The sequence below is a fragment of the Saccostrea echinata genome, unplaced genomic scaffold (assembly GCF_033153115.1).
Source record: "Saccostrea echinata isolate AGI-Se365-2 ecotype Australia unplaced genomic scaffold, CSIRO_AGI_Sech_v1 ptg000028l, whole genome shotgun sequence".
Lineage (NCBI taxonomy): Eukaryota > Metazoa > Mollusca > Bivalvia > Ostreida > Ostreidae > Saccostrea > Saccostrea echinata.
In genome coordinates this window covers 9,371,939-9,387,788 of record NW_026889777.1, presented here as the reverse complement: position 1 = coordinate 9,387,788, position 15,850 = coordinate 9,371,939, and the positions used below count along the sequence as shown (strand labels likewise).

Below are 15,850 nucleotides of genomic sequence, written 5' to 3'. Positions count from 1 at the left end.
TTTGCCTGTGGCCATGTTTTGTCGGACCCAAGAACCAAACTCTTTGCCTGTGGCCATTAGGGCGAAGGCAAACAGTTTGGTTCGAGGGGTCGACAAAATGCTTTCTGCCAGAGATCACAGTCAATAAATGTTTTGGTATGCCTTTTTTTTGGACATGCAGAACTTATTCCACTTTAAAAAATAACTTTGGAAGAGAGCACTATCTCAACATTATCAATAACTATGATCAGAGGAAAAATGTAACTAAACTACGCATTTCTGCACATCAATTAAATATTGAAAGGGGAAGATATGCAGGTCTTCCCCCTGAATCTAGAAAGTGTTCTTAATGTAATATGCAGGAGGTTAAAGATGAACAGCATTTTTTGCTTATATGTCCAAAATATAAGAATGAAAGAGTGCAATTAATGGAAACAATCTCAAAAATCAACCCATTTCTCTTCTTTGACACCTGCTGAAAAACTTGTATGGATTTTGAATAATGAAAATAAAGAAATTTTATGCTTACTTGGAAAATTTATTTCTGAAAATGGTAAAAGAACCAGTGTATAAATACATCTGTCATCATGTACATGCATGGTTTTTCTCCAATTTTATTTTATTTTTTTAATATTACAATTTTAAAGGGAAAAAAACCCATACAAATGTATAAATACATGTATGAACATGTTGTAGCATAACATATTTGTATTGTCTTGGGATCAATGACAATAATTTGGACACTTGACACTGGTATTGTCTATGATTATTACTGCATGAATACAATGTTATATACTGTTTATGTAACTGTATATATATATATATATATATACATATATATATATATATATATATATATATATATATATATATATACATATATATATATATATATATATATATATATATATATATATATATATATATATATATATATATATATATATATATATATAAAACAATGTATATTGTGAATTATGTTTAAATTGTGCATTTACATATGTGGAAATGCCTCTCGGGGCCCTTGATTGGTAAATAAAATATCTTGTATCTTGTACATGTATCTTGTGCTGGCTTCCATGATGTAACTTTCCTTTTTTGCACTAAAACTCGCTCAATTCTGTCACTGTCAAACACCAACGAATGCAAATCCTGCTCATGGTTTGACGTAAGTGGTCCAATATCTCATCGACAGGTCCAATATCTCACTCTACGGTCCAACTTCGATTTTCTTTATGACCACTCAGTAAAACATTGGAAATGTTAGACTTTCTTTAGTATAGATTTGTATAGGAACCAACTTTTAACCGTAAAACAATTTTCTTTAATTCACAAAGTAAAATCTGGAGTCAATATACAGTAAGTAGAGAAATAAAAACAATTTATATTCAAGTATAAATAGATTTTTTATTTACATCTTAAAATGTATGGTAGAACCACAAATATCACACACATTTTATAGAACTGGACGGCTGAATTTTGGATTGAAGCATTCTTAAATGTTTCAGATTTTCTTATATAACAATAGTTACACTCATAACACCAAAGATTTCTCAAAAGGAAAAAAAAACAAACATATTTTTGAGAATTCACATATCAATAAGACATATTCCTGAACATAACAGAGACTGTCATTTCAAACATTGTAAATCTCTTTCTCTCACACAAAGAACGTACTGGTACACTAAATTTCCTGGATGCACATCACAGAATTACAATAACTTCTCATGGAATTCATATACACTTCTTTTGAAGTAGAGAATAAAATTCAATATGTGCACAAACTTTCAATGTGAGTGAGTTACAAAGTTATAAAATACTGTTTTCTCTAGCAGCAACCCGTTCTCACTTCAGTAACAGGCTTGGATCTGTGACTGAATTAGACAGGGTTGTATTTTTAGTTTGTATTTTGGATCCTAAACGGTTGTATTTTTTAGTCATGAAAAACTCTAGCTCCTCTTCCCTCTTCTCTCTGAAAAAAACAAAATCACAGTTATGTACAACAGAAAAATTAGATATCAAAATATCACAAATTATCCATGTTTTTTGAATGGAAACATCTGATTAAATATGTACCCTCCACAAATATTGCAATCATATTAATTATCAGGTAAGTTTTTCCTGCATGCAAGTTTTGTTCACAAATTGAAGTTTTGCCACTGTACTTAATGTTCAATGACCCTTTGTTAAGGGAGATAACTCTAACTGGGATAAAAATGTCTATTATTCCTTTATAAAACCGTCAAGTTAAAAGTCATTTCTGTCAAATTTTGTTTAGCACAGTATGCTAAAATTGTGAGCATTTCAATTACTGTAAAAGCAGAAATATTCGTTTGCGATTAAATTTCATATATTTCATTGTTAACAATTGTCAACGAATTTAATCCCATATGAAATTTTTATATGACTATATACTGAATAGAGCTTCTTTCGAGAGAACAAAACTTAATGCCCACAAAACCTTTTTAAATGACAAATCAACGAAATTTTAACACCCCCCCCCCCCCCCCCCCATTGTGCTTCTACAGTATAAATTAGGTTTCTTTTTAAAAATCATAAGCTTTAAAGCAAAATTTATACAAGTGAACAGAAGAGAGCTGAAACTTAAAACAATAACCCCTGCTTTACCTTGGCACTGGCCCGTATGTCGATACTGGAATGTTTGTTGATGGGAGCTTGTTTCCGTGTGGGAAAGTGTCACTGAAATTTATTTTTGACAATTCTTAATTAAAGCATATTCTATCATTGTTTGAACATATGCATTTTTTAAATTTCATTTTGTTCAATTTTTTTTTTTTCGCAATGCACTACAACATATACTATTAGCTCTGTTTATTTCATTAACTTGGACAATAAATTGCGTTAATTTATAAAACAATACCAGTAGCAGATCTAGAAATTTGAAAAGGGGTCTTAACTAAAAAAAAAATAAATAAAATATCAAATATGAATACAAGTGTCACATTCCTAATCTTGAAATTGAATTGAATTTAACCAACTCTAATCACTTTGGAAAAATAATAAAAACGAAAAGAAATTGATGAAACTCACGGTGCAACTTTTTCTTCTGTTGGAACTTTGGGGTCAATAATTGCAAACTGTGCAGAAACCATATCTGGGGTCAAGATCATTTCAGAGCTTTGTGTGAAGTTTTCATTCTCCTCCCTGAGAAATAAGACAAAGAAGTCAAAGATTTAACTAAGGAAGAGTTATCATTCACTACGAAACATACAATACACTTAAAATTTGGTTTGGAGTTGTATGTTTACATATATTTGACAGATGAAAAATAATTCTTATTATTAAAGGCAAAAAATAGAAGAAAAAAAATTGCAGTGATTATCATATTTGATTGCAGTGTGACTGATCTTTACACTTGTTACTGAAAGAGAAGGAAATTTTTGCAACGAGATAGTCTCACATAATTAAGCCAAAATAGTTCTCATGAATAAAAAGGGATTTACAGTAATCTTGATGAACTGTAAAAGAAATATAAAATGTAAGTTCTTCTAAACTGTCCATCAATCAAACGACAAATTGCGAACACTGGGCCTTACTCTTCAATGTTTTGTCTGTCATCCTCCGGCAGTTGATCAAGCAGGACGGGGACTTCCTCTGGAAGTAGGTCACTACCGAACTGGTCATCCCTGTAACAGACAGACAAGCTAACAATTTAATCATATATAAAATCAATAAACAATTACTATCAAATTGGTTGTCCCTGTCAAAGACAGATACACCAATAATTTACTTAAAATTATCACTAAATCATAAAGAAACACATTTATACAATTACCAGTATTATTACATCATAAAAGCTGTATACCAAAACATAAATAATCATTGCTAGATATATCAAAACATTGAAAATACAATCTCATGCATTATAAAACATTAATGGAAATTATAACTAACACACATACCAGTATTTTCCATCAGTGTCCATCAGACAATTTTTACAACTAGTTTATATAAATGGTGAAAGAAGAAGCAACTCACCATCGTGGTACCCATACACTGGTCAGTGTGGGGGTGTTAGCGAGGGATGTCAGACCCTGGGAGGGAAACTTCTTCCATCCCATAATGCCTCGAACTACATCCTGTTATCAAACAAAAGTAAGATTTGTAGTAATAAAGGTGATATCTCTAGAAATGAGTCACAGTAATTCTTTGTCCATGTATCATACACATCATTTTCTTCTTGTCTGGATAGATACATGCATTATTAGCAGGTTAAAAAAAACAAAAAAAAAACAAAGATTAAAAAAATTACTGATGTGAGTTTGAGGGGCTTTGTAAAGTTACAATGTTAATTTTTAAGGAAAATTGGTCTCTTTGTACATTCAACAAAGAATTAAAGAAACAGCAGAGCCCTCAATATGAAAAAAAAATATAAACAAGGTATTATGTACAAAATGTATTGATTTTTAATAACTACCAATAAATACTTTTTACATTTTTAGATCAGGGTTGTGCCCTGTTCATAATATTGAAAATCAGCATGAAATATTGACTATTTTGGAAGATTTTGATTCTGACATATGACAGAAGACAATTCATGATGTAAAAATACATAAATGAGAGTATTATGTCATTTTTAATTGATATGTAGTTATCAGGGCTCCAACAGATATGCAATGCTCTGTCCACTAAATTTAAACAGGTCTGACTTTTCAGAAATTTACATGGTCAAATTAGGCCCATGGCATCACTGGACACCCATGGTTGATAATGCTTTGTTTTTCTTTCCATCACATTATGGAAACAGACACTAAGCATAATCCAATGTTGGGCTCTTTTAATGCTGTCATTGCCAAAACTCTTAAATTCGGGAAATATTTTATCTGCCTGAAACATCTGCATTTTCAAATGACCATGATAACTTACCTCCCTGTCCAGGTATCTCCTCTGGGTGGCGGAGTGGGGGTTAGTAGCAAAGTCCTTCTTGAAGTATGTAGGGATGGGACACAGGTGGAAGTCTGTGTCAGTCTCAGAGTAAGGAACGGGTGCCTGGAACACCTGTAGCCCAGGGGCAGGGTTCTATAACAGCAAACAGAAACCAGTAATGAAAAAAACATGATAAAAAATTGGATGAGTGGGGAAAATTTTTTGTAAATGTACTAGAGAAATATGGTAAGAAAAATTAAAGATGTGAAAAATTGATTGAACATTTTCAAAAGAATTTAAACAAAAAAATTCATGATCAAATTGAAACCAATAGTTAAGTGGAAGTTCAGATATTGGTTAAAATAACACCCTGTGTAAAGATTTCTTTTGTAGATCAAAATGTTACAAATTTCAGAATTCATTATCTATTCAATATTACGGTAGTAATTTTACTGTACTGCAACAAAAAACTCACAAAGATATGTAGAGATGGGTATTCTATTGGTTGGAACAGAGCCTTGGGTGGTACTAGGGCAACCAATGGCTGAGGTTTCTTCACAGCTGACCCCTCACGAGTCACTTCCTGTGTAACGTCTTCTTCTCCAGAATCTACTGCGACAACCTCAATCTCCTCTGTAGGTACAGTGATTCTGATACTCTCATCCTACAGAAAAAAGCAAATAATATATGTCAGCAAATGACAACAGGAACACCTACATGTAATTTATGTAGGCCTGGATTAAAAAAAATCATAGAATAAATATGATGTAACATTAGATTATGTGAGAGAGAGAGAGAGAGAGGGGTAGTACATGTATTAACTTACCTCTGCCCCTGTTCGGAGTGGACGTGCCAGTTTCGGGGCTACATACCCCCTGGAGGCCTCGTGGACCAGATGCTTATTGTAACCTAGCAGTGTGTAGTGCTTGGGAACCTTCAGATTAAAGTATGGTACTTTTCTCTTCACTACAACCTCAGATGGCTTATAGGGAACTTTTCCTAGTGCATCAGGGGCCTGTTGTGAAAGTAAACAATGAATTAATGCAACATCTACCACAGCCTTATTAAAATATATCTCATGAGCCTTATTTTCAAGTCTTTAACACCAAAAATGGAAAGAAAGCAACCTTAAAGGGGAGATCCTGGTAAGGGAGGTAACTCTGATAAATCACTGTCCCTTATATTACTTTTCCCCCATGCAGTACCTATGTAAAATTATGGGTTTTATTTCCATATTCTGTCCAAAACTTGTTAAAATTACAGAAAAAAATTCCATTTTAGTCAGTAAAGGGACAGTTTTTTCCTCTATAATTGTTAATGTCAGTGAACAACACGACTGGGTTAAAAAAAATGAAAATGTCTCCATCTTCAAATATCTATACATACAGTCAAGCCTTGTCATCTCAAACCAAAATTAAACTTCGCGATTTCCAATGATTTGCAATAACCAGGGTAATAAATATAAGGATTAAGTGATTGAGACTGACAACTCACTTTGACATATCCCTGGTATTCGAGATATCAGTGTTTGAGATAATGAACTTTAACTTAGTATATCTTACCATATCATCTTTGACATTGGGAGGGACGTAGGTGGGGAACGTGTACTTCTTGATTTTGTTGGCCGTTATCTGAATGTCATGAGGAATCAGTTCCATCTCCTCCTCTTTTTCCTTCTTCTCCAACAGAGCTGTTAATTTACAACCAAGTAACATGTAAACAAATTATTCACATCATAACTTTGTACATTGATCAAACTGTGATATACAAATAAATGTTCAGTAAAACCCCTGTCACACCGGGACTGCATCCTCACGGCGATCGCACGGTGTTCATAAAAAATGCAAAACGCCGAGGTGAGCACAGTAGAGTCTCCTACAGCGCCGTGACAACGCGGTGAGATCTCCACTGAACACGGTAGGGTCGCGTAGGGTCTCCTAGAACGCCAGGGGACGGCCCGCACTTTGGGCATGCACAAAGTACGCGCCGTGTGAATGCCATCTGATAAGAACGCAGTAGAAATGTAGAATGATCGCCGTAGCAGCGCGGTGAGATCTCCAACAACGCAGTGGGAGCTCCGTACGCACGCCGTGAAGACGCACATGATCGCAGCATGAACGCAGTGATAGAAGACTGTGCTTCCACGGAGATCTCGCGGAGTCCTTGGAGATGTCACTGCGTTTCTATCGAGCTTTTACGGCGCTTCCAATGAGATAAATTGTCCTAGGATTTTTTTGACTGCGATTACACAGCGACAACAAGGAGTTGTCACTGCGATCATTGCGCCCTCTTGGCATTTCTACCGCATCCGTTTGCGATCCCAATGCACTTTCATGGCGTTGTTAGAGCGTTGTCAGCCAGCTCACAAAACAAGAGCAATGGCCTCATATTTGACCAGCAATAATTCTAACGTATTTGTTGCACTCAGGGCCAGGAGCATGGGAGTGGAATTGGGAAGCAAAAAATTACACCAGAACTTGTTCTGTTGTTTCAGTGGAGTTGCGATGGAATTACTTAAATTTTATAACAACTTTTCAGTGTGTTTATTTTTTTATATTTATAATAAAATCAAAGGAAAAAACACATCTGAATTGATATAATTGAAAAAAGAAGGGTTTTAATTATAAAACTGTCAGTAATTTAGTACTAAATTATTCAAATAGATCATTTTTAATTAAAGAATATTTCTTAGCATAAGCAGAAGTCTTTTCGTCATGTGACTTGAATCTTTAAAAAAAAATGTGTTACACTCCTTCTGAATATATATCCATAGTGAAGAACGCATTATGAACGTATTGTGAACGCAGCAAGCGCAGTCAGAACGCCGTGAATGCGAGATGACAACTCCTAACACGCCGTAAAAGCTCCGCGGAAGTGCAGTCAATCACGAAGAGATTTCCATGGAAACGCAGTAGCAGTAGCACGCCGCGAGAACGCCATAGAAATGCGTGGGTTGCCGTGACATCTTCACATTGTAAAAATTTTACAGAAATTTGGGCAATTTCCCTGCAATTCCACTTTTTAAAATTTTTACAACGCCGTAATATCTCCGTGTGGACGCAGCTTGGTGTGACAGGGCCCTAAGTTTAGATGGCAAAGCAAAAATTCAGGCACATACAAGGGTAAAAGTTTGACAAGGTATGGATTACTCCTAGGGTTAACTATGCACAACATTTTTTCAGGATTTTAATTTCTGATTTGGGACCCTGGTTCCTATTCCCACCTTTTCTGGTTTCTACTTTGTAAATGTTTCAGTAAATTTTGATTTCTGATTTCAGACCCTGCTTCCTATGACTACTGGGAGTATATAATGCCCACCTGTCCTAGTTTCCACGTTCCTCTCTTGCTCTAGGATATCCTGTACCACTTTCTTCAGCACCTTGATCTTCCAGTTAGCTCTCAGGTGAATAATCACCTGTCAAAACAGAATTCAAATGAACAAATGAACTCCTGATCCAAGTTTATTTCCCATCTATAGTAGAAGATCATTACAGCAAAACAATTATGATGAATTAATGCTTTAAATAGCAAAGTGAATTTATTCCCTGCCATTTTAGAATATAATATGAATATGAAGATTATAACAAATTACATTTATAACAGAACAAAATTGTTCATTCCTGGTGCTATAAGTGTTTTTTTAGTATATTTATTTGCTGAACTTATTTATCATACATTATCGTTTACAGTCAAAAAACTGTTCATAAGTAAAATTTTGTATGGTAATATTGATCCAGATTCATAACTTTTACAAATTATGTTTGCTGTTGCTTATCTGAGTAATTACAAATAAAAAAAATTACCCAATAGTGAATAATCAAGCACCTAAATATTCATATTGAATTACCTTTCTGGCAGCTTGAGCAAATTTTCCCAGTGCAGCGTGACGTGTTGCCCATAGGTCGTTACTGTAAGTATCAAACATGGCTGTCTCTGGAGCTAAATCTGTGTTGTCACGGAATGTTCGCCTAAAAGTACACTTTGTTTCCGTTCTCTTATATTCTTCCTCAATGACTGGATCTCCACGCCGGTCATACTGTCAGAAAACAGATGATGCTATCAAAATCAGCTTATGAACCGTTAATGAATCATTACGCTGGTGCATGAGGTACATTATTAAACTTTATAAAATGTAATGTATTATAATAATTTTTTTTATTCAAAAGTAACAAGAAAGAAAATGGAACAAATACACCAAAAAACATCCAACTTTACAACTAAAATGTCAGACATTTTTCACTGACATTGGAAATTGCTGGTATTTATTTAAAAAGAATATTGAATTCAAATGTTTGTTTTCAACTACACTGTATACAAACTATCAAACCAAAGAAAGTCCGACAAATTTCACTTTTGAAAAAAATCAACGATAAACTCAGGAAACCTTACGTTTGATTCTAATAGGATTTCTGATATCTAAAATTATATAACAATATTCAATATACATGTAGTTTTAAATTGAATGTAAACAATTCTTTTATCTGATTAAGGCTGGTCATTTTCATACTTTCTCAAAATTCTTTATTGCACATTTCATTCCAATCTTGGCTAAATTTTTACACGCCTACTTTATATTCATTCCAGGACTGATCTCGTTCTTCTAGGATCTTGGCTCGGGCTGAATTTGTGATCTGATCGTCCCCGAGTTTAACCTGCCACCTGAGTTGATTCTGCCTTTCTTCGTAAACATTTTGTCTCACCTTGTGCTCAAACATAGCTTCCTGCAAAAATTAGAGTATAGTTTACAAGATTTTAAACATTGTGACACGAAAAAGTAGTGACTTTTAGGCTTCTTAAGTATAAAATACCCATTACTTTTAACAGTTTTGTAAAAAGTTTTTTTTTAATAACTTGTAATTCACAATTTAAAGAGTACGGTGAAAGGGGGGTATTAGAAAATTTTTAAATGTTAATACTAACTTTCATTTGTCTAGTGGCTGGTTTATTAGTTGACTGTTTTTGAGCTAGCACAGCTGAAATATTCAAAATGAAATTAGTCAGAATAAGTCTCAACATTACTTCATCAATCATACTTATAACTAAAATCTTATGGTAAATACTAAAATGACATGAACATGAAGAACTTTCTTAAGAAAACTTCAGGAATTTATAACAGGGGTACTTAAACACTGATTCAAACATGAGAGACCTTTTTTTGAAAATTAAGCAAAAAGCAACCTTATTGTAAACAAATTGTAAACATATTTCTTCACTAATCAGATCAGTCAATCAGTAAAACAACTCTTCACATACTGTCTCGGAGATCTTTGGCTCGGAGTTTCCCGGGCTCCTGGTTCAGGACTTGGGCCACAGCATACGGAGTATCTAGCTTTGGAGGAAACCGAACGCCATTGTACTCCACTTCCTGAATCTGTCAATAAAATACTATCAGTGTTACTCTAATACAAGTCAACACAATGAATGTTTTATCTCTTTTTTATATGATGTACAAAACAATGCTTAATCAGCTACCCCAAATTTCTCCAAGTTTGATTCAAAATGGATTTTAAAGAGGTAAAATGTAGAAGGAATAAATACCAAGCATTCATAGAACAAAGGAAAACAAAATAATAAATATATCTAAACAAATAAAAATCTTAAATAAAACATGCAAACAAATAAAAAACTGCACAATTTCACCTCTTTTCTTCTGATTCACTGATCCAAGTAACTGACTTACTTGTGGTGTTTGCTGGGAGCCTTTGGATTTAATCTTAAAAGACTTCTTTTTCTCCCTTGACCTATCTAATGGTGAGAGACATCTGGGATCTAGGATGTTGTCAACAATCCCTTGTGACTGCATAGAAATCTCCCTACAGAGGCAAATAAATATTTACAAGTGCCATTAGCAAGTATTCGCTTCAAAGAATTTCCTATTTATAAATAACTTTTACTGTATTCTGAAAGTTTTCAAGTCTTGCGCCAATATCTCTTTCTTAGAAAAGTATTTTGATATGTAAATTGTGAGTCAATCAGATTAATGACAAAAGTGTTTGCTACAGCAATAATGTATATGTATTTATCCCATGTTTACACCTTTAAACAGTGGATATTGGTCATATGATAACATATTCACATCTACAATTATGATGTCACAATGGTTTTTGTGTGAAACCTGGTGATTAAATCAAATGAAGTGGGTTTGTATATAACAACAAAGTAAAATGAGATAGCTGTGTGTAAAACACATGATAACAAGATGTGTTTGTGAAACACTGATGCCCCCGTATGGCAGCTTATGGCGAAGGTTAAAGTTTCTCAAATGCAAGTCAAAATCCAGGCCAAAAGACAAAAAATGTTAAATTTGAAAGCCCTAGCTGCAACTGTTCAAAAGTTATGGCGAAGGTTAAAGTTTTTTAAAAGTAAGTAAAACATCAAGGTCAAGGTCAAAGTTGTTGGTATCTAAAGGAAGGTCTTGTCACAAGGATTACATATGTAAAGTAGGAGAGCCCTAGCACCAACCATTCAAAATTAAAGCCAAGGTTAAAGTTTTTCGAAAGTAGGTCAAACTCCTATGTCAAGGTCAAACCATAAATTTGGTTGGTATCCAAAGGAAGGTATTGTCACAAGGATTACATATGTGAAAGCCCTAGCACTAACCATTCAAAAATTATGGCCAAGGTTAAAATTTTTCAAAAGTAGGTCAAACTCCTATGTCAAGGTCAAAGGGTCAAAGTGGTTGGTATTCAAAGGAAGGTGTTGTCACAAGGATTACATGTGTGAAGTATGAAAGCCCTAGCACAAACCATTCAAAAGTTATGGCCAAGGTTAAAGTTTTTCAAAAGTAGGTCAAACTCCTAGGTCAAGATCAAAGGGTCAAAGAGGTTGGTATTCAAAGGAAGGTGATGTCACAAGGATTACATGTGTGAAGTATGAAAGGCCTAGCACCAACGGTTCAAAAGTTATGGCCAACGTTCAAGTTTTTCAAAAGTAGGTCAAACTCCTAGGTCAAGGTCAAAAGGTCAAAGTGGTTGGTATCCAAAGGAAGGTCTTGTCACAAGGATTACATATGTGAAGAATGAAAGCCCTAGCTCTAACCATTCAAAAGTTATGGCCAAGGCTAAAGTTTTTCAAAAGTAGGTCAAACTCCTAGGTCAAGGTCAAAGGGTCAAAGAGGTTGATATCCAGAGGAAGGTCTTGTCACAAGGAATACACATGTGAAGTTTGAAACCCCAAGCACCAACTGTTAAAAAGATATGGCCAAGGTTAAAGTTTTTCAAAAGTAGGTCAAACTCCTAGGTCAAGGTCAAAAGGTCAAAGTTGTTGGTATCCAAAGGAAGGCCTTGTCACAAAAAATACACATGTGAAGTTTGAAACCCCAAGCACCAACTGTTCAGAAGTTATGGCCAAAGTTAAAGTCTCATAAAATTTTGCAAAAGTGGGGCAAACTCCAAGGTCAAGGTCATAAGGTCAAATATGATGGTACCCAAAGAAAGGTCTTGTCACAAGGAATACACATGTGAAATATGAAAGTCATAGCTCCAACCAATCAAAAGTTATGGGCAAGGTTAAAGTTGACAACAGACAGACAGACAAACAGACAAACAGATAAACAGACAAACAGACAGACAGGACAAAAACAATATACCCCCGGGATCTTTCGATCCGGGGGCATAAAAATAATCTCCCATTCTTTGTGGTTAGATATGATTTTTATCCAGCTCGTTGTGTTTTCTATTCCCTCACCAATGCTCGGAATAGAAAGCACACAACAAGTTGGATAGAAATAATATCCAACCTCAAAGAATGGGATATTCTATATTTATCAACTTGCAGTAGATTCATGGTATTTGGGTAAAATTGAAGTTTAACAAAGGAAGCAAAACATGTCCAAAAGAAAAGTATTTACCAGTACATTAGACAAAGCTGATTGACAGCCACGGACTGGGCACTTACTTCAATAGACCTGGTGTGGACACACCAGAAAAGGTGCACATGATTGGCTGGGAATTAAATTGGGAAATCGTCAGCTGAATCTTCATCAGTGCAGTCTGAAATTCTAGAGGAGCAAAGGTAACAGATACCTCTGTCTGTCCATGGGCCGGAATAATACCTACAATACACAGAATATAGTTATAAGTTACAACAAAAGATCAAGATAGTAAAATATTCAGATTATTTTAGAGCCCTAAAAATAAAGTATCGAAACATATGAAACACACAACATAATGTTTTTTTATTCAATGAAATCAACCCAAATCAACAGAATATATAACATACCAATTTCTGAATGATTCATTGAACATTCAGATAATTGATATTATGTTTATCTGAAACACAAAACAATTAACTTACACCAGTCTAATTCTTGTCCAAAAATAATCAGATGTCATTAGTTTATAAATCCTATACTTATTGGGTGAACAGTAAAGGAGGGGTGTATATTTACCACTCATTGGGTGAACAGTGAAGGAGGGGTGTGGTTGTACATAAATAAGCTGGTACTCAAAGTCAACTGGTCCCTCACATCTCAAGGGAAATAACTGTGTCATTCTGAAAAGCAATGTGACCATATAACTATGATTTCCTATCAGTTCTCACTTAGTTGTAGCTTAAACTTCAATGTGTATTGTTAAAGAAGGGAAATAACTGTATCATTCTAAAAAGCACTGAGACTGTAAAGCTTTGATTTCCTAGTATTTCCACTCAATTGTAGCTTTAGAATTCATTGTGTATAGTTAAAAGAAGTCCAAATAAATCTTAAACTACTTATTGATGTATTGTCTTACTTATGACCAACAGGTACGGGTGGGAAGTTGAACTGTGTGGGGAAGTCCTTGGTACTCATTACTGGATAAGCATGGATGGGAATCACAAGGTTTTCCTCCCCCTAATGAATAAAATTTTTCACTTTAGAAAAGGTTTTTATTTGCATGAAAATTCAGCAAATTTTGCTAAATAAATTAGAATTTTCAAATTAAACACAAGCACAGTTCATTTTTAAAAGTTTATTTTCATCAGTATTTTTGTAATTGTGAATAGTTTTGATATGAATTTAAAAAAAAAAAGAAAAAAAAATGTCACTGCATTGGATTTTTACTTACTGGACAATTAATTCTGATGCAGTCATAGTAATATCTCCATTCATCTGGACTGAATTCTATAGTACAGTCTATGGTCAACCCTGGCACTAAGCGTTCCTGATAAAATGAATAACAGAATATAGATACTGTAAAGTAAAAAAGGAAGCAAACATATCAGTCTCTTCAAAACAAATCTGTTCAACTAACATCTAGGTCAACTCATGAATGAGGTACAGAAAACAATTTTTCATTTGAGAGAAACTGAAAAACAGTACTTGGTCTAGCATGTATTATTCGAAATTCTTAGTAGATACTGAAAAATCACACTTATTGTTCTGGTTTATTTCAACAGTTCAAATTGTAAATCTATTAAAGAAATGTGATTTGTCTTTTTTTTTTGTATCTGTATACCAGTTATATATATACAAGAATTCAAAAATCATGTATTATTTTTCCACAATGATTATCATAGTTCTTGCAGTATTATTACTAGAACTGAACTGAAAACATTTGGTACAATAACTTGTTGATTCACTTACATTCTGTGAACATTTTCTACTAAAAACATGAATCCAACTGTATTGGTTAAGTAGAATAATAATTGCAAATCATTGCAATATGATTTTTATGCAAATCTGTCCACCTGAAGATTTTTTAAACCTGAAGGCAAAAATTCATCATTCAGCTACCTACACTGTTATCACACTGTGCATAATGAAATGCACTTCTTGTATACTTACAGTTTTCTTGTATTTTATGTAGAAGTATTTGGATTGTGGAGGAATAATGTGCATTCTAATGACTTCTGTTGAGGCATTGACAATCTGTAGGGACTGCACATGTTTCTTATCCACCTCAAATCCTCCAAAATGGATGATTGCAGGTTTAGCAAGGACACAAGCATTCTGTGACACTTTGGAATATATTTCTGAAAAAAAAAAAAAAACAAAATGGTGAAATGCTGTCATTATGCTTATACTAGATCTATCTGGAAATTTAGAACAGCATGTTACATTTAATGGCTGGCGTAATTGTCAATCTAAGAGAGAAAGGGCACAAATGTTATCGGATAGTATTCATTCTATGTTTTAAAAGGAAAATTAATAAACATGATGGCAGGTTGATGTTGCTGTATCAAAACACTACATGTAATTACTATTTAATCCTCTTATTTAAAAAAAAAAAAAACAGACATGGTGTGATATTTTTCTTAGAGATATGCATGTTATTCTGATTTACTTGTTTCTAGAAGATGGTTAGGAACGGTCTTCTCTCTCCGAGGTTCTATAAGTTCCATAGTTTCTACAAGTGGTAACTCTTTCGACCCCTCATGCAGTCCTATCGGGCCAGACACGGTCCGGCTTAAAGCCGAGACCGAAGGCATGACTAAAGATTTCTTATCTTTTCTACTAAGATAGAAGTGTAATTCCAGAGATTACATGTTTACACTGAAAACTCCTTGTTCGTCTTCACTTCTTACAAGGTGTCCGCCATATTGTTTATAGCAATCGTAATATCATTCCGCAAATGAAAATAGTGCTGAACCAATGAATGGTGTCTTTATTACATCAGGCAAAACTATGAAATTTTAAAAAATCTATTATTTTAAAGATTAATTATCACAGTCAATGTTTGCTTCATTTAGCACAAATACGCTTAAGTTTAATTTTTGAAGAATCTGAACTACTTTCTAGGAACGAAGAATCTCCAAGGAGATAAATGCGCTTCATCTCTCAGTTATCGTCCTTGAATCAATCTCCTGTGTTTGAAAATAAAAATGTTGTTGTCACACATGGCGGGAATGGAGTACCTTTGACATGCACAAATATTTCCATCAATTCAGGAGGTACGTCTTCGCAGCTAGGTTAAGGACTCCCATATATACGTCAGCCTATGCAGAGGTTTGGCAAAGCTATTATGACGTCACGATAAAACAATACAAATGAATCTCGATGAATAAA

General features: G+C 34.1%; 2 protein-coding genes across 3 annotated transcripts in view; one reads left to right on the top strand and one right to left on the bottom strand.

Moving 5' to 3' along the window:
- Positions 1-1,387: 1,387 nt before the first annotated feature.
- On the bottom strand, positions 1,388-15,346 carry LOC133194102 (cilia- and flagella-associated protein 221-like). Its single transcript, XM_061330071.1, has 21 exons — positions 15,129-15,346; positions 14,630-14,817; positions 13,911-14,006; positions 13,596-13,696; positions 13,256-13,359; positions 12,763-12,919; positions 10,547-10,679; positions 10,120-10,237; positions 9,787-9,839; positions 9,435-9,587; positions 8,714-8,902; positions 8,185-8,281; positions 6,429-6,556; positions 5,693-5,881; positions 5,342-5,530; positions 4,867-5,019; positions 3,979-4,079; positions 3,537-3,626; positions 3,031-3,144; positions 2,608-2,679; positions 1,388-1,951 (listed from the first exon to the last, which is right to left on the bottom strand). The coding sequence occupies exons 1-21, from the start codon at positions 15,271-15,273 to the stop codon at positions 1,825-1,827; spliced, it is 2,697 nt and encodes an 898-aa protein (XP_061186055.1). The 5' UTR covers positions 15,274-15,346; the 3' UTR covers positions 1,388-1,824.
- Positions 15,347-15,633: 287 nt separating this feature from the next.
- LOC133194100 (DNA mismatch repair protein Mlh1-like) overlaps positions 15,634-15,850 on the top strand; it is an 80,987-nt gene continuing 80,770 nt past the window's right edge. For both annotated transcript variants that reach the window (XM_061330069.1, XM_061330068.1), the window contains exon 1: positions 15,634-15,735. The gene's annotated coding sequence lies outside the window, so the exon portion shown is untranslated. The remainder of the gene's footprint in view (positions 15,736-15,850) is intronic.